The sequence below is a fragment of the Acipenser ruthenus genome, chromosome 1 (genome assembly GCF_902713425.1).
Source record: "Acipenser ruthenus chromosome 1, fAciRut3.2 maternal haplotype, whole genome shotgun sequence".
NCBI classification, from domain to species: domain Eukaryota; kingdom Metazoa; phylum Chordata; class Actinopteri; order Acipenseriformes; family Acipenseridae; genus Acipenser; species Acipenser ruthenus.
Genome location: NC_081189.1, coordinates 49,207,397 through 49,228,664, shown reverse-complemented (window position 1 = coordinate 49,228,664; position 21,268 = coordinate 49,207,397). Strand labels below are relative to the sequence as shown.

Below are 21,268 nucleotides of genomic sequence, written 5' to 3'. Positions count from 1 at the left end.
AGCATACCTTGTTAAAGGAGTATTTTGTAACTTACCATACTCTGCCTGTATCTGGGCTGCAAGTTCAGGCCTGGGGGCGACATCAGTGTAGATGAACCTCTTCACTCCAAATGGCTTTAAACGCTTTGCAATTGCCACCCCTGTTATAGTGAACACAAATCGGGGACTGAAGCAAGGCACTGGTCTGCACACTTGGTCATGAAAGGAATGATTGTAAGCCTTGGTCCTGTGGGGCCGATGTGTTTTCCATTAACAATAAGGATTGTCAAGTGAAAAATCAGACATTCTATTAGAGATCCATATTGCTGTATCAAGGAAAGATTACCTTCTTAACCTTCATTTTAGAAATCTGATGAATACATTTGGTTTAATAATGGAAAGGTGCAAGTTTGTATAAATATAAATGCAATCCTTGTTAGATTTGTTATGTTCAAAAATTATACATCAATATAAAAACTAGGCTAAATCTTATTGCATAATAATTTATTTGGGTTCAATAACCAGCTGTTATCTTTATTAGCTATGGCAACCTTCTATAGGCACCTTCTAGAGATTTAATCTGGCTGTGATACAGGAGGTAGGCAATATAATTGTAGAGGCCTGTAACAGGGCCAGCATACCATCACTGGCTTCTTGGGTGCAGGCGTGCATCTGCAGGGAAGAGCAAGATGCTCAGCCTGAGACACACTGGTCGCTGGGTTTGTTTACAGAGAAAGGCAGCCAGCTGCAGATCCCTGACTGACAGGTGGGTGTGTCCTGGGGAGCGGCTCGCAATAAAAGGGTGCCGCTGACACACCACGACACAGCCAGGACTGATGGTCTACATAGTTTTGAGACCGTGGGAGCTTACTAAGCTTAAACCCAGCTCACCACCCACCACATCATATTCTGGTATCTTACAAATATTGTTTAAGTTATACTCCAAAACCCAAAGAAAGCTGTCCACTTACCAATCCTGCCAAGGCCCAGAATCCCCACAGTGCTCTGTGACAACTCATAACCACAGAGCCACATAGTTCTCCAGGTGCCCCAGCCACCACTGCCATTGAAAACAGAGAGAACATTAACGGTCATGCCATCACTGTACTTCTTCACTGATAGTTGTGTTGTAAACATTTTGGTCCAGATTCATAAAAAGTTAATTGTGGTAATGTGCAAACATACCGTAATATACCTGATTACATAACAAAAAGCTGCAACTTAGCTGTAAACATGTTGCATTTGAACTGCAGTGATTTTCCCAGGTAATTTGCAGTTTTATACACAAGTTATTTATCTTTAAGCAAAAATATTAACTCCTGAGGGTTATGTGGCGCACTTGGCTTTTTCACTAGCGCTCGAGACAAGCTTGTTACAATTGAATGGAGTTTTGTTGTCTCAAACTAACCCCAGTTGATATCCTTCCACATCACAACAGCATCCCATAATTCAGAGACCCAGGACTGAATGGCAAGGTTGAAGTCTCAGAACTGTGATTTTTTTTTTTCATTTATGCTTTTTCAAAACGTAAAAAAACAACAACACTTGAATCAGCACACTGTTGTATAAATGGCTCTATATATATATATATATATATATATATATATATATATATATATATATATATATATATATATATATATATATATAAACATTTCTAAGAAATTAATTCAGCTGTTTTGAAGCAAACATAAAAACGCGGAAAACCAGATGGCTGCCAGATTTTAGCAGCAGAGTATAGAGCTTTGTAACTTGCACGCAAATTAATTTACTTTTTTGCTTCATTCACGGCTTCAATGAGTCGTCGTGAGGTTGCCAGGAGCAGAGCAACAGTGAGCTCAGCCACAGAGTCTGTCAAAACATCTGGAGTGTAGCCCACACGGATTCCCCTAAGAGGAGAAGGAAATAAAGGTGTCTGAGAACAAAATATTTTAACAGTGAATTTAAAGACTACTAACCAAGGCTTTAAAATATTTAAATATTTTACTAGTACTAGCAGCAATAACACTTCATGTGCTTAAAGCTATTGGTTATTTGCCTAAATATAGATATGCAGGATTTTGCATCAGTTTTGTACAGTAAAAGAAAAAATGGTAACTTTACTGAACCTACCAAAAATTCAAATACTGTACTCCTTCAAATTTAAGACACACTTTTTAAATCATTTTTTTCTTCTTAAATTCGAGTATAGTGATGTATGTATAAAAATATCCCAAGTACACAAACAGGAACATGACAGAAGACGAACAAAAACATTACTGCCCGACCTCGAATCATCCATGACATACAGGCAGCCATTTTCAAAAAAGCAGGAGTCATTAGCTATGTTTCCAGTAAACTTATTTTATGCGCTAAAACTCATGCGTATAAAAATAAACCTTGACAACTGTGATGGAAACAGGCGAAATTCGGTTAATTCATGCGATCGAACCCAAAAAAAAAAAAAAAAAAAACGTTCGATAGGGGTGGATAAAAATGTATCCTGTACGACAAATGATGCGCACAAATGAAATGGAAATACTTTCCGAGTGAATTTTAGGAGCTAAGCATACTTTTTTTCAGTCATATGGTGGTATTTACATGGTCAACGATGCACACCTCTACTGGGACTGGGCACGTAAGTAAAACTTAATGGCACATATCATCTTCCAATCAAATCTACAGCTATGGCCAACAGTTTTGCATGTCATTTTAGGATTGAGACATAATTAAAAAAAATTAAAAAAAACTACATGAGCATAATTTAGATCTTTTATTTAACAACGTTTAATCAGATATACTATAACATTATATCGCAAATGACATGATCATATATTGTGTCGTTAGTATTACGTACATTTCATTATATCCCAATATAAAATAAGCATACCTCATAATGCCGTGATAGCATTATGATGCACTGTCCGATTTAAGCTACACCATTTTCTGCACTGGATCATCATTTTGTTAATTTTCCAGACAACTGAATATAGCTGCACTTATATTTTCTGAATTACAGCTGCCAGATATTTCTGTTAGGTTAAAAAATGATGGTAAATAATAAGTTGACTCGTGACACTTTGGTCAGTGCTTTCAGCACACATTCTGCACACACAGGATAGAATCTACCGCTGATTTCAGGGTTTAGCTTAAAAGGCAGTCGTCAAATTTCTCATTGTTTCTGGCAATAGTTTATCCACTACAGTGCAATCTTTGGAAGGCATAGGAATTTGAATAAATTGTTGTGGCCATTTCTTTAAAGACTCTACCTGTTGTAAATTGTAACAGCTTTTGCCAACCTGTAGGCAAGACAGAGCTCATTCTGTGCGTCTTTTTGGTCCAGGTTTACAAATGCCGACAAACACCTGACCCTCCTGTTTTATTTCGCTTCTCTTACAAACATATTTTCTGCTGCAGACATGTTTAATATTTTTGAGACCCTTTCTTGGCATGATCTCTGGCCACTGCATAATTTAATTCCACCCCTGACCGTTCAAAAACAAAATATTCATTTTCCCAAGCAGGATTGAAATATCTTCTTTGAGGTTTCGGTGCAGCTCCGGAGGGTATCTGATACTGGACTGCCATTTTGTCTGTTTTTTTTTTATTTTTATTATTATTATTAGGGGTCCAAGCAACAAAGTTGCTGGAACCCTATTGTAATTGTTAGGATTATTATTATTTAAATTTATTTTTTTTATTCCGCCAAAATTTTAAAACGTATTAAAATCGACACCGTTGCACGAAAAGTCACAAAACTTGGTACAGTGGTAGAGGCCTATGGGAAGTTGTGTCAGAGCGACAATGAAGGTCAAAGGTCAAATGGTTTGTGGCCATATTGGATTTTCAAGAATTGTAAGCAATTAAAAAAAAAAAAAAAAAATAGGACATAGGTCACATATTGGATTTATTGAAGAATTTTGGCCAATTTTAAAAAATCTTCTTCTCCAAAACAGTTTACAGCAGTGATCTCAAACTTGGTGCACATACTCCCCTCATGGCCTAGATTTACCGTTGTTCAAGAGAAGTCGATCGGTCACATCGTTTGGTGGCAATATTGGACTTGTCGAAAATAAGACTTCTTCTCTGAAAGCGTTATGCCGATTGAATCAAAACTTTGCATACATAGCCTTGGCAAGGTTGTCTATCAAGTTAGTTCAAAGCAAGTCGCTACATGAAAAAAAAAAAAAACATGGCCGCCACGAGCCAATAAAATTTCAGCTATGGTCAATTTGCATATATTGCAGTGTTTCTCTATGGTACAATGTGGTAGAATGATGAAACTTCATACAGTAGTAGAGGCCTATGGGAAATTAATGTGAACGAAAGAATGAAGTTGATTGGTCAGATAATTTGGCAGCCATATTGGATTTGTTGAGCCAAATTATCGTTTGTCCGTAAAATCAACACCGTTGCACGAAAACTCACAAAACTTGGTAAGGTGGTAGAGGCCTTTGGGAAGTTGTCAGAGCGAAAATGAAGGTCATAGGTCACATGGTTTGGCGGCCATATTGGATTTTTCAAGAATTTTGGACAATTAAATCAAATCTTCTCCAAAACCACTTAATAGCAGAGATGTGAAACTTGGTGCAATAGACTACCCTCATGCCCTACATTTATGGTTGTTCAAGAGAAGTCGATTGGTCACATGGTTCGGCAGCCATATTGGATTTGTCAAAAATATTCAAACATCTTTTTCTCTGAAACCATTATGTCGATTGAAGTGAAACTTTGCATACATGGCCTTGGCAACGTTGTCTAAAGTTTGTGCAAAGTTGCCTTGACCGTGACCTCTCCTTAAGGTCAAATGCAAAACTATCTTATAACTCCTTACAGAGTGCAGATAGGGTCATGGTTACTATGGAACACAGATAGGAACAAGAATGCCTTGGAAGCCGTCAAGTTGCTTGCAACTTCTAGTTATTATTATTATTATTATTATTATTATTATTATTACAATGAGGGAAACAGTACAGCTTCAAAAAAATATGAAAAGTTGAAAAGTTGCACAATGGTAGTTCGTCTTGTTGATTGAAACATAGCTATTGACAACCTTTCACACACAAATGCCGTTACTGAGCCCTGTCAGAGATGTTTAAAATTCACACAGCATGAAATTGCACAATCTATGACTGTATAATACTGTCATGACCCTTTCACACAGCCAAAGGAATCATGTGAGTACAACTTTCAAACCTGTCAGTCAACAGATTGTTTTCATCACAACGGCGATGCACACTGTCCCTTCTATTTGTGAATTTACCTCCTCATCAGCCCATAAAGTTAACAATTCCTTAACTTATTCCAGATTCCAATTACTACCTCATTCTTGATCAGCCATTGTATTTGAAAAAAATAAAAGTGTGCAACACCAGCGACAAAAATACCCAACGCTTCCGGTATACATGCAGTCACGTGGGATGTTGACTTTCAATCCACGCCCACTCTGGCACTTCAGTGCCGGTGTCATGCCAAATTGGTCCTCCTCCCTTAGTCCTATTTGTGCATTTTTTAATTGGTATTTAATGTTGATACCTTTCTTGCTTTTGTTATTTATCATCTCTGGATGCTTTACATTACACTGATCTGCATGTGATGAAATACATAACCCTTACAATAAAAAACAAAAACAAAAAACCCCATAATCTATTGTGATAACGTGACTGGTGGTAAAGGCAGACAGCGACAGGAATAGCGCTCAGAGACAGAACTGTAGTTTTAGCTCTTTTGCGCACTTTTATTAACTCAAAGACACAGTCGGGCCACTGACCCTTTAAGAACACAAACAAAACATTTTTGGAGTATTAGCTAAACTTTTTAAAGAAACCCTAAACTATAATACCGGATGGCTAAGATGTTTACCAGTTGCAAAATACACAATACCAATCTCAAAATACCTTTCTTTAACGTCGTCACACAGGTTGCACACAGTCCTTTTTCCTTCACACAGACTTGTTCACCTCCTTCTGAACACCCAACCCCCCTGAGCAGGTGAACAGAGTTTATATACCTGTTCTTAACCAGGTAACCATTGGCACCTGTTCCAATAATTACCTGGCTAATTATCAATTTCCTTAATCATGTATATCCTGAGCCAAACCCATACCCTAATGCCCTCTAGTGGTAAGTCCGCTGGTACATCAGCAAGGCCACTTTAATGGTGAGTCTCATACAGACACACCAATGGTTGTTTAGTTGTTCTGACGCCTATTAATAACATTTGTTAATATACTTTTATATGGGGGGGGGGGGGGGGAATTTGGCACCAGCATAGCATTTCACAAAGGAGTTAAGATGGTTCAGTGTCATCTCTGAACCACCTCATGAGGACGGCTCTGTGACAGTATAGGCCAGGGGTGCCCAATTCCGGTCCTGGAGGGCCGGTGTTCCTCCTGGTTTTTGTTCCAACTGTACACTAAATTGCTTAATTGGACCAATTAAGCTTCTAATAAGTGCTTGATTGGTCCAATTAAGTAATTTAGGGGGCAGTTGAAACAAAAGCCAGGAGGACACCTGCCCTCCAGGACCGGAATTGGGCACCTCTGGTATAGGCAATTCACACAGATCAAAATGCCGCATCAGTGCCGGTGTCGTAGTAAATAAGTTGACCGGGAAATAAGTTGATTGCGCAAGCGCAGTAAGGCAAAAGTAGACAAAAGTAAGGCGGGGCTACAGTTTTATTAAAGGGGAGGTTCACTGCATGGCTTTTTATTTTTATCTGCCCATTTTATTTACTAGACTGTGTATGTTGGTGCGTGTTCGTGCCACTGTCGTATGAACTTTAAAATGTGTGATCGACGACTGTTTCTAAGGTAAACTGTTTTAAATCCCTGTCTTTTTATGTTTCTATAACATCGATGTCAATCTGATGTAGTTTATGTGTGATCACAGAGATTTATTTATATATTAAATGATTTTACACGTCAAAATGTTGTCAATCTTTAATCGAAATTAAGATGTTTCAGCAATATACAACAGACATATATAATGAGGAATAGAAATACCGTATATATGTGTATATCTACATGATTTTAAATCGTGATAATTCATTTTAATTCAATATACTGTATCTCTTTCTCGTTATATGTCTTATTGGTTGTTGCACTACAGGGATTTATCATTTTAAAATTATGCTGATGCTGATATTAGAGTAGCCTACATATACTGGTTGCTCTCTCTCACAACACAAAATCTTGGTTGGTATTGAACTACAGGTATTTACCACAGTTTAGCAAAGACGTTAACTCTTTAGTTTTTAATTAATTAATGTATTGTTTCTTCCCAAACTTGTAATTGAAATACATGCACTATGATAAGCAGTCTCCAGTTCGTTTTCTGTCCTAATTATACAAAGTACTGTATGTAAAAATAAATGAAAGAACAAATATAAAATAATAATACTGTATAAGCAACGTTTTTCAAGTACATCATGTGATTGATGTGCACCGTGGCCTAGTTAGTAATCGGAGCATGGAGCTTAATTTTTTCCATGATTGAAACTCATGCTTTAACTTTTGGACAATCGCTCGCATACCTGCTGTCCATACTGTAGTGCTTCCCAAAACAAAAACACCTCCAGAAATGCAAAATAACGTTAATACGGAACACATTTTGCTAGTTAACGTTTGTTACACAAACAGAAATACACAATCAGAAATGTACAATCATACAATTCATTTAAAATGATTTATTTGCTGCTAATATATATTATAGCGATATTCACATCATCTTATCTAGCAGCATACTGCCGAATAAATCCGATCTACTAATTGATATAAATTATACTTACAAAATTCATTTTAAATTATTTATTGTTCATTAATATATCCGATCAACTTATTTCCTGGCTCGATCTACTTATTTCCTAGCCTAGGCTCGTTTACATTAGAAACAATGGACCCCCCCCCCCCCCTTTGAATTCTACAGCTTGATCAACTTATTTCCCGATCTACTTATTTCCTGGGACTCCGGTTCTGAGCCATTATAACTCATCTGTGTGCAGGGCGTATAGGACAGTAACAAGAGGATTCCTCCAACTCAGAGGATGATGACTAGGAGAGATTTGTTGTTAAAGGCATGTTAATTTACTAATATACTTTATGGTTGAATGTGCTGTGGGTTCTAGCAGGAGGTGACACAGTGTTGATAGTGGTAATAACTGGAGACCAGGCCGATGGTGTGGTTCAGTTGATCCTTAAAAGTACAGTTTATTGAAACTGCTCTAAAACCCAAACAAGCTCAAGAACCTAAACAGACTTAACCCGAGGCAGCGGACACATACACAAGCATGCTTCCATTAACTATTTTACATAATTTATATTCTCTGACCCCTATTTCCCTTCCTCACTCACAACCCGACAGTCCATGTTTCCCCCCATTGCTACAGTACAGTATGCTTTACCAATATGCTTAATAGATGAGTTTGTAACATTTCATTGCAAAACAATGGAGCACTCCTTTGTATAAATGGCTCTTATATGCATAATTGAGGTTGTATCTTTGTAAATGCATCTTTATTTGATGTTTATTTTTTCCTCAAATTGAGCGTGGGAAATTTGGGCTGTGTTTTAATTTTGTTTAAATGCGTTTTAAATTTGAAGAAATACGGTACGTGGTACACAACCATGGTACAAAGTTGTTGATTAGTCCACTGTTTTGTGCTGTGTTCTACACAAACCTTTTTTTTAGTTCATCGCGGGAGAGGTGGTCATATCCCACAGACATGGTGCTGACCACTTTCAAGTTTGGCCCTGTTACAATGAAACAAACAATCAAAACAACTTTTTAGCAATTGATCAGTGACCTCGAGACTGTGTAAGAAAAAACACATTCAAGATCAGCACCGGAGATCAGCTGGTGAATTTCAGTACTGGGGTAGGTAAATGCCTACCTGTGTTGTTTGGTTAAGCATCTTGGAAAAGTGTTTTGAAGTTATAAATTACATAAAAAGATACAAATTGTAATGATAATAAACTAGATTAAAGATTATTAAATAATATTTAATTTATAAACAAAAAACGAATATTAGAATATAATAAATGTATGTTGTTGTTTGTAAAAGATGTTCCTGTAAATATTTATATAACTAAAAGTGTATGCATATATAGAGAACAAAAACAAAATGATTAAAGGAATGAATAAGTAAACAACTTTCACATAGTGATCCGCACGTACAGTCGAAAATCTCACAGTACTCCTTAATAAAAAATGCCTGATCCCCGATTCTAATTTCAATGAGGTATACATAATACAAAAAATAACCCTGTATCATATCTTATTAAATACACCCCTGTTAGCCAGCGGCTGCACACACAGACATGTGTAACAATAACCTTGTGTAAGATTTGAATGCACATAATTGTTTTGTAATTTTGTTTAGCAGGCGTGTATCCATGGGAAAGTTACATACGCTCATTGTATGATTAGATACAGTAGAATGTAGTGATTTAAACTGAATAAAATGTTAATTACAAAATGTACTGATTTTTAGGGTGTCCATGCATCTGCAAGGTCACCACGTCCAATGCTGCTGTGAACTAGAATTGTTTTCCTAGCTTAAGTGATAGATTTGAAGCAAATAGTTTAAACAGTGATAATGAGGAAATTATTGTTGAAGCAAGTTAGGTATAAAACAAGCGAATGAAGTAAAGACTGCTGTCCTGTCTCTCTGAAATTGATAAATATGCACATTAAATACCTTTTCATATTGCTTGCTGTTCTCTAAGCAATTTAATAGTATTAAACTGACTAACTGTTGTAGTGAGTGAACCGTTCTGAGTTAATCCATCACAATTACTCACACCAGCAAGCCATTTAATACTCCTTTGTCTTTGGTCCCAGAACAATATGATTAATTTCTGGCACACTATAGTTTTGAAAATGATAATGACAGCATTGGAAATGTTTAGGAACCAGGAAGTAGCAGCTTACCTAATCTATAGTGTTGCATTTAAAAATTCACCCTACCTGCATTAATGTAACAAAAATAAGATAATTTCTTTTTAATGTAAATACAAAAACGGCACCATGTTGCTAATGTTAATACATTAATGAAAAAAGGACCCTTGGTTATCACTCATTTTGATTAACTGTAGCTTATCATCCATAACTATTAATTGCTCAATTGTGCTAAATTTAGAAATAGTAAAAGACACTTCAATTCAATTCCAAACATTTCAGTCTTTCTGAATGGCTTTTGTCATTCAATTTATTAAGTTTATTTTAGTATTTTGAAATAACTGTAGACCAAAATACCTTACCTGCTACATTGAGTAGTTCTGCATCTATTTTTTCAGTTAGCACACACAGTAGACCATCGACCCCAGACACTTTCTTCAGGAGCTCCTGCCGGGGAACAGGGTCATCGGAGTCCCACAGCTCGATGTTGCACCTGGAATAGGAGCTCTGGTCAGTGTTCTCTGGTTTATTGCCCATTGCACTTTATACCACTTTTTTAGATAAGGAATACAAATCTTTTAAGGTACCCTATTTTTTGTAACTTTTCAAGTTACAAAATGAGAAATAAAAAAAAATGTAAAATTCTCCTTTTGAAACAAATAAATAATTTTCTCTTAGGAGTAAAAGGCTTTGGAAATGCAGTGTATATATATATATATATATATATATATATATATATATATATATAATATATATATATATATATATATATATATATATATATATATATATATATATATATATATTATAGTAACAGGAAATTGGTAGATGTGAAAAAAGTATATATTGCTTTACTGCGCATGTGCAAAATTCTGAAATGAATGGAAGGGTTCACACCAGTTGGCATTTTCTATCTTTGAACTTTGATGGTTGAACACTCTCTATATATCACACTTTTTGTCTTAAATGTGTTAGCATAAAATTGTAAAACATAGCAAATTGTTTTAAACTTTCAAAATGTTGTCAGAATCTTTATTAAATTTTACATTTTACGTGAAAAAATAATTATCTAATGTACGCTACAGACTTAAATCACATAGTTTTAATAATAACAGTTTTTAATATGACATGCCATTCAATTAATTCATATATTATTATATATATATATCATTATAATTGAATCATCGTGGTTAATGTTACCTTACTACTCTGGAACTGTATAATAGTATTTTTTTTCATGGTACAAATATTACATTGGAATGGAATCCAATTAAGTTTTTAAAGTTATAAAGCCGGGGGATGCAGAATATTACGGCTTGAGCAGTGCTGAGATATTTGGTATCTCCACCCAATAAAAAAAAAAAACTGGGGTACCCCTAGTGAGAAATAAGGAGCTCTATAAACATATGTGGAGCCCCTGAACATTTCTGGTATGATAATAAAATCCAATTAAGTTTTTAAAGCTATAAAGCCAGGGTATCCAAAATGTTTCGGTTTGAGTGCTGGGATAGTTGGTATACCCCACCCACCCCCCGTGATAAAAAATGAAGACTGAAAGATACAGAAACGTATGTGTTTTTCTTTTTGTGTGTGTTAATGTGCTTATTTTCATGACTTGCATGTATATAGAGACAATACTTATGCTTCGTATTTCGTAATATTATTATTATTATTAGGTTTCCAAGCCAGAATGGCTGGGAAGCCTATTGTTATTGCTGGGATTCTTCTTCTTCTTCTTCTTCTTCTTCTTCTTCTTTCCTCCAAAGTTGCTCAAACTCACCAGATTTGGTAGGTTGCAAGATGCTTATGGGAAGATGGAAAATGCTAAAGAACTTATTTTCGTACAAATGGTTTGGCCGCCATATTGGATTGAAAAAAAACATTTTGCCTAAATGTAAAAATGCGTCTTTCGAAAACAACTTATTGCAGAGTGCTGAAAGTTGGTATAGTTGTTGAGGGATAGTCCAGGATTAGCTGGTGTTCGTAAGAAGCTGTGGTATGGCAGCCATGCTGCATGACGTCAAAATTGCACGGTACAGACGTCATAATCACAAACTACAAAGATCTTCTTCTCCCAAACCAATCGTCCAATTGAAACAAACCCAATGGCAAATATGATCATAGTGTGGTTGTCTTTAAAAGGGTGTAAAGGGAAGTTCTACAATAAAAAACATGGCGGCCACATTGGATGACATCATCAACATGCAAAACTCCTTATAGAGTGCAGATTAGGTCATTGTTATTATGGAACACATATAATAACCCATATATGCTCTATCAAAAAATGTCATTGCCCGTGCTTTGACCTCTCCTAAAGGTCAAACGTAAAACTGGCTTAACTCATAATAGAGTTCACATAGGGTCATGGTTACTATGTAAAAATGCCGTTCTGCACTATTTGCTAAAGTGTTTGGTACTGGTACTGCATTCTGCACTATTTGCTAAAGTGTTTGGTACTGGTACTGGCATACTGTACTATTTGCTAAAGTGTTTGGTACTGATACTGTTACTGGCATTCTGCACTATTTGCTAAAGTGTTTGGTACTGGTACTGGCATTCTGCACTATTTGCTAAAGTGTTTGGTACTGGTACTGGCATACTGTACCATTTGCTAAAGTGTTTGGTACTGGTACTGTTACTGGTACTGGTCCTGGACGCATTCTTTGGAAAAACATTTCAAAATCTTCTTCTTAGGAACTGGTGAACCAATTGATCTCAAACTTTGCATATGTCATCAGCAACCAAACCCAACTTTGTGAAGCAGAAGTTGCTGTGATAAATTTTACTATCAAAATGGCTGCCACAAATTTTACCAAAATGCGCCCTAACAGCAAACTGCGTTTTATTTGAAAGCTGTTTGACCAACAAACTCCAAACTTGGTAGGCATTGTCCTGGTGACAATGGAATACAAATGTCAAAATGGTGATGTTTTGTAAAACAATATGGCCGCCAGACGTACATTTACATCTTAAGTTTAAAACTGCCTCAGTTGACAAACGGTTTACTTGACCAACTCCAAATTTCACAAGCATCATCCCTGTCACTGTATCAATACAACTCATTCTTTAAAAAGTGGCATTGACCGCAACCAAAATGGCTGTCTGACGCATTTTTTTAGAAACCTTTGAAATCTTCTTCTTGGGAAGCGGTGAACCGATTGATCTGAAACTTCACATACGTCATCAGCAACCAAACCTGCTTCAAGTTTGCCAAGCAGAAATTGCTGCGATAAATTTTACTATCAAACTGGCTGCCACCAAATTTGCCAAAACACACACCAAACAACAAACTGCTTCTGTTTCCAAACCGTTTAACCAACTAACTCCTAACTTAGTAGTCGTCATCCTGGGGACAATGAAATTCAAATATGGAAAAATGGTGTTCATTTGTAAAACAAGATGGCCACCAGACCTACATTTTCTTATTAAATTTAAAACCGCTTCAGTTGAAAAATGGTTTATTTGATTAACTCCAAAGTTGACAATCATCATTCCTGTGTTAATACAATTGACTCTTTCAAAAATGATGTTTGTGCATAAACCAATATTGCCACATGATGCATTTCTTTAAAAACCTTTCAAAATCTTTTTCTTGGGAACCAGTGAAACGATTGATCTGAAACATTGCATATGGCATCAACAACCAAACCCGCTTCAAGTTGCAAAGCATAAGTTGCAGCGATAAACTTTAATATCAAAATGGCTGCCAGCAAATTCACTGAAACTCCTTACAAAGTGCAGATAGGTTAATGGTTACCATGGAACACATATGGAAAAACATTATTATTATTATTATTATTTATTTCTTAGCAGACGCTCTTATCCAGGGCGACTTACAATTGTTACAAGATATCACATTATTTTTACATACAATTACCCATTTATACAGTTGGGTTTTTACTGGAGCAATCTAGGTAAAGTACCTTGCTCAAGGGTACAGCAGCAGTGTCCCCCACCTGGGATTGAACCCACGACCCTCCGGTCAAGAGTCCACAGCCCTAACCACTACTCCACACTGCTGCCCTAAAACCATATGTGCTCTATCCAAAAATCACCTTGTCTGTGACCTTTGACCTCTCTAAGGTCAAATGTAAAACTAGCTTATAACTCCTTACAGTGCACATAGGGTTATGGATACTATACAACACATTTAGGAACCCATATATGCTCTATTCAAAAAAGACCTTGATCGTGACCTTTGACCTCTCCTTAAGGTTAAATGTAAAATTAGCTTATAACTCCTTACAGTGTGTAGATAGGGCCATGGTTACTACAGTGTTTAAAGTTATAAAGCATCGTGAGATAATGAACTAATGCAGTATTTTGAATTGAAACTGCGCCATAAAACTGATCTGTTGCTGACACTTGTGCTGCAATGCTACAGCTTGCCAAAATTTCCAACTGATACTGACCTCAGAAGCTGTAAAACTGCCTGGCAGTTCTAGTTATTATTATTATTATTATTATTATTATTATTATTATTATTATTATTAGAGTATGTACCAGATTAAAAAATAACTAAAATAAGATGGTAGCTAGGGTGCCAGGATTATATTAACAAAATGTACATTGTTGTTCTTGCATTTAATTGCAATACAGTACTTTGTAACCACTGAGTCACCCTAGATATGTGCATCTGCTAAGTTAATTAATTAATTAATTAATTAATTAATTAATTAATTAATTAATTAATTAATAATAATAATAATAATAATAATAATAATAATAATAATAATATCTGTTCATTGAGCACAGCGGAGGCGAATGAGGCGAATCTGCGCAGCCGCGAAATCTAGGTGATATCCAGGAGATGCAGAAATCATCATAACAGTGTGAATCAGGCTTTAGATTGCACATAGTTACTGGTACACCTGGGGTGCTTTCAATAGGCAGAACGTTACGTGGCGCTTTCTATTGAACGACCTGCACGCCGAGAGTGCTTCATAACATTAACTAACATTCTGAGGAGCTGACTCGGGGGGCGTTTCAAAATGGCTGAGGTACAATACCAGTGTGGCGGCTATGGTGTAATTTCCACACATATTGGACCTTTTGAGCAGAAAAGGCAGATGCAGGAGCTCATGGAAATGCAGAAGGTTGCACTTGAGGTTGCAAAACAAAGAAACTAACTGTAAAGTCATTCACAGATGTATTCAAAGAATTGTTGAAGAAATAATTTATGTAGAAAGTGTTTTAATTGTTTTATTTGCTGTATAAAAATGTTACTGGGTTGAGTAATTGTTGAAAAAATAAGTTGTTCTATTTTTGGACATTTTTTTAAAATTTTATTTTGCTGTACAACAATACTTACATATAAGTGCAAGTGTAAACTGCACTGTAGCCACCTGTAAATAAAACATGCTATAAAGAACAATCACAGTACTGCGGAATAATGCTTTCAATTTAGTTTTCAATCCATACAGGACTCTTGCATGTGTTTGAATTCACTGCCACTAAAGCTATGGAGTTGGCTCTCAATGCAAGTGCAATAGAGGCATTAAACAGCAGATTTTCTGCACAGTCTTCCATAAATTCATCCAAAAACAACGCTACTGCTGTATTTTCCACCATCTTGAAAGCGCTCTTTTAGTAACACACTGTTCAATAAGAGCTACCGTATGTTACATAGCGCCCTGCTGGAAACTGGAACTTGAGATAAAAAGGTTGAAAACCACTGATTTAAAGGCAGTAGGACAAAAGAAAAAATCACAGATTTTTTTGTTCTTTTTTTCTTTTCCTGTAATGTTAGTATTAGTTGAGGCCATAATTTCTATATTAATGTTTGACTTTGACGTCTCATCGCATGTCGGTTTGAACAGTACGTGTACCAATCAAAGGAGTCAAAGACTAAATCTGGTGTAAAAATGACAAGTTTTCCCAATCACAAGTTTCTCCTTCTCTCTCTCCCGTTCTCCACTCACCGAACACCCAACCCCGAGTGAGTGCTACGTATCTCTATATATACTGTTGTGCTGGGATTCAATTACTAATTAATTATTCACTTGAATCCCAGCACGTGAATTCATTACGTGCAACCCCGTGCTCACATATTATTACATACTTTAAATGCACGTGAAGTGCAATCCCGTGCCTAAATATAATTATACAATTTAAATCCTCGTGCTGCACACACCCATTTATATCCCGTGTACCAACTACAATACACCAACATTTAACACACCACACGCAACATACAACATATAACACACACATGCACACAGGGGCGGGGCACATTGACACAATGGTACAGCATATTAAAAACATGGTAAATGAAAAGGATAACTATTGGAAAACTGCAACCACACACAAATATACATAACTAAAAATGTTTGTTTGTTTTTTTAAATATATATATATTGCTAAAAACACATTTAATTAAATATTCAAATACAGACATTTGTTAAAGAATTAAAAAAATAGCATTGAACAGTGCAATCTGTCTCCTAAAGATAAAAATGAAACATTAATTTACTTTAGGTAAGGTGACAAATGGCACATTATTAAACAAAAAAGAAAACCTTTGTTTTTATATCTGAAAAATAAGTAAATGGTGTTTTTCGTTCCTGTAATCTTTAAATTCAGAAATTCGTGCATGCATAGTAGAGGCGATACCTTTTTCACGGTCTACCAATTTCCAGTGACATCTGCTTTTTCCAATTAACTTAGATCACATTCGTTGGACAGCAAATACCAAACAAAGACACAACTGGTCCAAATTTATTTTATTATCCACCTAAACCAGCCATTCAATAATTTGCACCGGAGAAAGCAACCAATCCTATACCTTCAACTTCCGAGTCAGCTCAACTGGCACGCAGACAGCATCTTTCAACAACAACAAACCGAGACACAGACAGTTCAGTGATATTGCTCAATTCAGATATTTGGCACTGTTCAGATAAACTACAAGACGCGCTGACAAGTAAAAAAGTTATTTGTTTATAAAGTATTTTTTTCTCTAATTATGTGTGTAAGTGATCCTTTATGAACATTTTTGGGACTATTTTCCTAAAACGTTTCTCAGAGGAAGGGTACCCGACGAATCATTCAAGGTAAATGTAGGTTTTAAAGTGTTTTTAAAGAAAGTAATGAAAATAAAGAGCCTTCGGCTTAGGATGTATAACTCCAGTCACGGTCAACTACCACATGGTAGAGCATTCATCGACAGACACTATCATGTCATTAAATCACTACTGTATCACTATGAGTCAAAGAAATAAAAGGTGAACACTCACATTCCAGACTGTCTCAATATCTTTAACCCTTCAGGTGGCACTCGTCTGGTGACATAGACCCGGGGCAGCGCCTGCTGAGTCTTCTGCATTGTGTCCAATTTAGTCCAGGTATTAAACTCTGAAATTAAGACCCTCTTCAAAGCCTTGACTTGAAACCTGCTCCACATGGCAACACAGCAGAGTCAATTTAAACAGGGACTTTGGAACTCTCCTTTTTTCATCTGTCAGTTCTTTATAGCTTTTGTACAAATAGTGGGAGGCTCCGTGATAAGGACAGAAGCTGACCAATAACTTGCAGCCAGGTTTGTTTCCACACTGGTAGATCACTGCGACACAAACATGTCAACAGGATCACAGGGCAACAAAATGCTAGGCAAGTGATAGTTTTATGATTGTGAGAGATATAATCTAAATTGTGTTTTTGCTGTAGCTTTCTTCAAATCTTCTCAGGGAAGACAATCTGAGATATTTGGGACCTGGTACCAAGGTTGAGCTTCGTGTAGAGGTCTCACATAATTTAATTTGCTTAAGTTTTCCAAGAGATCAAGCAGACATTTATTTCTAAAAATAAAACAAATTACATAAATGTCTTATTTTAGCTGGAGTAATACGTGTAGTGTGTTTGTCAGTGTATTCCATACTGCCTTCCTCTAATCTATATTAAAAGTGATTTTCAGATAACCTGACAAAACCTTTTTACATTCTGTGGAACATTTTTTTACTTTTAATATGTTAATCTGTATCTTCTTTATTACTATAAATGAAACTGGCAATGTTACACTAATAATAAACATCTGTATTTAGCCTTCAATTGTTAATGAAAATAACATTTCAGAACAGATGGTCAATAGATAACCTTTAGATGTTTAAACAGTGTAATCAGTGAACCAGTCACTGGGGTATCACTAGTTAACTTGTTAATCATTCCAGCAGTGGTGGAATTGGAAAGAAATTACTGGGGGAACTCATGAAGGAGGTGCAATGCTGATAGTAGCGAGGCAAAACTTTTTTTTTTTTTTAATGCCAGGGGTCGAGAGCCCCCCAAATAAAGATTTATTTAATAGGACTTATATAATGAGAAGCCATGTTTTAGAGGTGCTTTCTTTATAACGTCCTTTTAATAATTAACAATAAAAAGGCAAAGTAATAATTGTGTAATGGTAAACTAGGAGTTTAGTTTTTAAATGAAAAGTATAATATTTATTTAAATTATTTTAAGAACAGACAATAGTTTTCTTTTTTTAAAAAAATACAGCTTACACTGGGTAAGCAAGGCAGGCTAAAGTACAATGTTCACCAGTCTCAAGGTGTGAATTTGAATCCCAAGTTGTTTTTTGTACATTTAAAAAATAAAAGAGTGTGTCTTCAAATGGAGGACCTCTATTGCTGTAAATTATAAATTATTTCAAAACTTTTTACTGATAAACATGTAGCATTAGGAATAAAGTTAACAATTTGGGTATTTCCAGGGGCCACATTAGTCTCAGTTGTATCTTGCTTAACTTGGCCATTAGTATATCACATTTGTATAGGGCTGATCCTTCTCGTATACCTTGGCTGTTTTTGTACATATCACATCTTTATATGGCTAATTCATGTACTCAAATTTGTCTGTTTCTGTACATTTTACATGTTTTGGTCAAATAAAATATTTTAAATAGATCATAGATAAAATAGATCAATCAAAAAAAATATTCAGCGAAAAAAGGCACTTTACAGAGCATTTAAAAGGGACCAAAAACAAAGTACACAGAAAGAGTACTTGGAACTGCAAACACAAGTCAAAAAGGAAGTTAGGAAGGCCAAGAGAGATAGAAATCAATATTGCTAAGGGGGCTAAAACCAATTCCAAAATGTTTTTCCAATATTATAACAGCAAGAGAACATTCAAAGAGGAGGTTAAATGTCTAAGAGACACAAATGGCAAAATCATAGATCAAGAAAAAAAAATAGCAAATATTTTAAATGATTACTTTTCACAGGTTTTAACAAAGGAGGACACGGACAACATGCCGACCTCTTTCTATCCAGTTTTAAATAACTTTAGCATAACAGAGGCAGAAGTGATAAAGGGACAGGAGCTCATAAAATAAACAAATCCCCTGGGCCTGATGAGATCCTCCCAATAGTACTCAAAGAAATGAAAGAAGTTATTTACAAACCGCTAACCAAATTCATGCAACAGTCTCTTGACACAGGTGTGGTACCGACAGACTGGAAAATTGCAAATGTAATACCGATCCACAAAAAGGGAGACAAAACCGAACCAGGTAACTACAGACCAATAAGCCTGACTTCTATTATATGTAAACTTATGGAAACTATAATAAGAATTATTATTAAAAATTACCTATATGGTAACAATATCCTGGGAGACAGTCAGCATGGTTTTAGGAAAGGGAGATCATGTCTAACTAACCTGCTTGATTTTTTTGAGGATGCAACATTGAAAATGGACAACTGCAAAGCATACGACATGGTCTATTTAGATTTCCAGAAAGCTTTTGACAAAGTCCCGCATAAAAGATTAATTCTCAAACTGAACACAGTAGGGATTCAAGGAAATGCATGCACATGGATTAGGGAGTGGTTAACATGTAGAAAACAGAAAGTACTGATTAGAGGAGAAACCTCAAAATGGAGCGAGGTAACCAGTGGTGTACCACAGGGATCAGTATTAGGTCCTCTGCTATTCCTAATCTACATTAATGATTTAGATTCTGGTATAGTAAGCAAACTCGTTAAATTTACAGACAACACAAAAATAGAAGGAGTGGCAAACACTGTTGCAGCAGCAAAGGTCATTGAAAATGATCTAGACAGCATTCAGAACTGGGCAGACACATGGCAGCAGTGTGGAGTAGTAGTTAGGGCTCTGGACTCGACCGGAGATTCGTGGGTTCAATCCCCGATGGGGGACACTGCTGCTGTACCCTTGAGCAAGGTACTTTATCTAGATTGCTCCAGTAAAAACCCAACCAACATTTGTAAGTCGCCCTGGATAAGGGCGTCTGCTAAGAAATAAATAATAATAATAATAATGGCAAATGACATTTAATAGAGAAAAGTGTAAAGTATTGCACGCAGGCAATAAAAATGTGCATTATAAATATCATATGGGAGATACTGAAATTGAAGAAGGAATCTATGAAAAAGACTTAGGAGTTTATGTTGACTCAGAAATGTCTTCATCTAGACAATGTGGGGAAGCTATAAAAAAGGCCAACAAGATGCTTGGATATATTGTGAGAAGTGTTGAATTTAAATCAAGGGAAGTAATGTTAAAACTTTACAATGCATTAGTAAGACCTCACCTAGAATATTGTGTTCAGTTCTGGTCACCTTGTTACAAAAAGGATATTGCTGCTCTAGAAAGAGTGCAAAGAAGAGCAACCATAATTACCCAGGGTTTAAAAGGCATGTCGAATGCAGATAGGCTAAAAGAATTTAATCTATTCAGTCTTGAACAAAGAAGATTCTGGGATCAATAAGCTACTAACAACCAAATGAGCAAGATGGTCCAAATGGCCTCCTCTCGTTGTTCTTATGTTCTTATGGAAATCTGACAATGCTTTTGGTTAGCTGCTGGAAGCCTCGAAATCCTATATTTGTCTCGATTTTGCAGTATGTTCAATGCCTGATGAAACATAAGCAGTGTTCGCTTTTCCTGATAGCTGATTGCGGCCTTCATTCCTTTCAGTTTCTGGGGTGTGGGTGACTAGGCAACCTATTTATGCAACCAGGGGTGAGTTAAAGTGCAAGGGCATGTGCATGTATATGTAATCAAGAAGCATACACTGCATTTGCTCTTGACAGTTATTTGATCGAATTGAGTAATCTATCAAATGGAATTAAGAAGTGTTAGTATTTAACCAACTCCAAATGCAATTGATGACACAGCTGTTAATAATTTTGACAGAAATATAATGAGTTCTGGTTGTAAATCTCCCTCCCGACCTGTGAGGTTGCTAAGTAACGAAAGGGAAAGGCTTTGGATGGGTTGGCCTGACAGTTCATTTCCTGGATCGGGAAGTCGGTCAGCCTGGAAGAAGGCAAGACTCTGTTGTAGGAACTTATTGACCCGGAAGGTAAACGAGGTAGCAGCTGCAGGCAATAGAGTCAGCTGCAATCGTTTACCAAGGGGTCATGCATGATCGCATAAAGGGGCCGGAGAATTG

At 36.2% G+C, this 21,268-nt stretch overlaps 1 protein-coding gene across 1 annotated transcript in view; it reads right to left on the bottom strand.

Annotated features, from left to right (window-relative positions):
* Positions 1 to 17,313, bottom strand: part of LOC117420848 (glyoxylate reductase/hydroxypyruvate reductase-like) — a 37,356-nt gene extending 20,043 nt beyond the window's left edge. The window contains exons 1-6 of the mRNA XM_034034540.3: positions 17,091 to 17,313; positions 10,218 to 10,348; positions 8,636 to 8,708; positions 1,752 to 1,868; positions 951 to 1,039; positions 36 to 140 (exon numbers count right to left, since the gene is read on the bottom strand). Of these exons, the coding sequence (XP_033890431.2) occupies positions 36 to 140; positions 951 to 1,039; positions 1,752 to 1,868; positions 8,636 to 8,708; positions 10,218 to 10,348; positions 17,091 to 17,257 (682 nt within the window). The 5' untranslated portion in view covers positions 17,258 to 17,313. The remainder of the gene's footprint in view (positions 1 to 35; positions 141 to 950; positions 1,040 to 1,751; positions 1,869 to 8,635; positions 8,709 to 10,217; positions 10,349 to 17,090) is intronic.
* Positions 17,314 to 21,268: the final 3,955 nt, after the last annotated feature.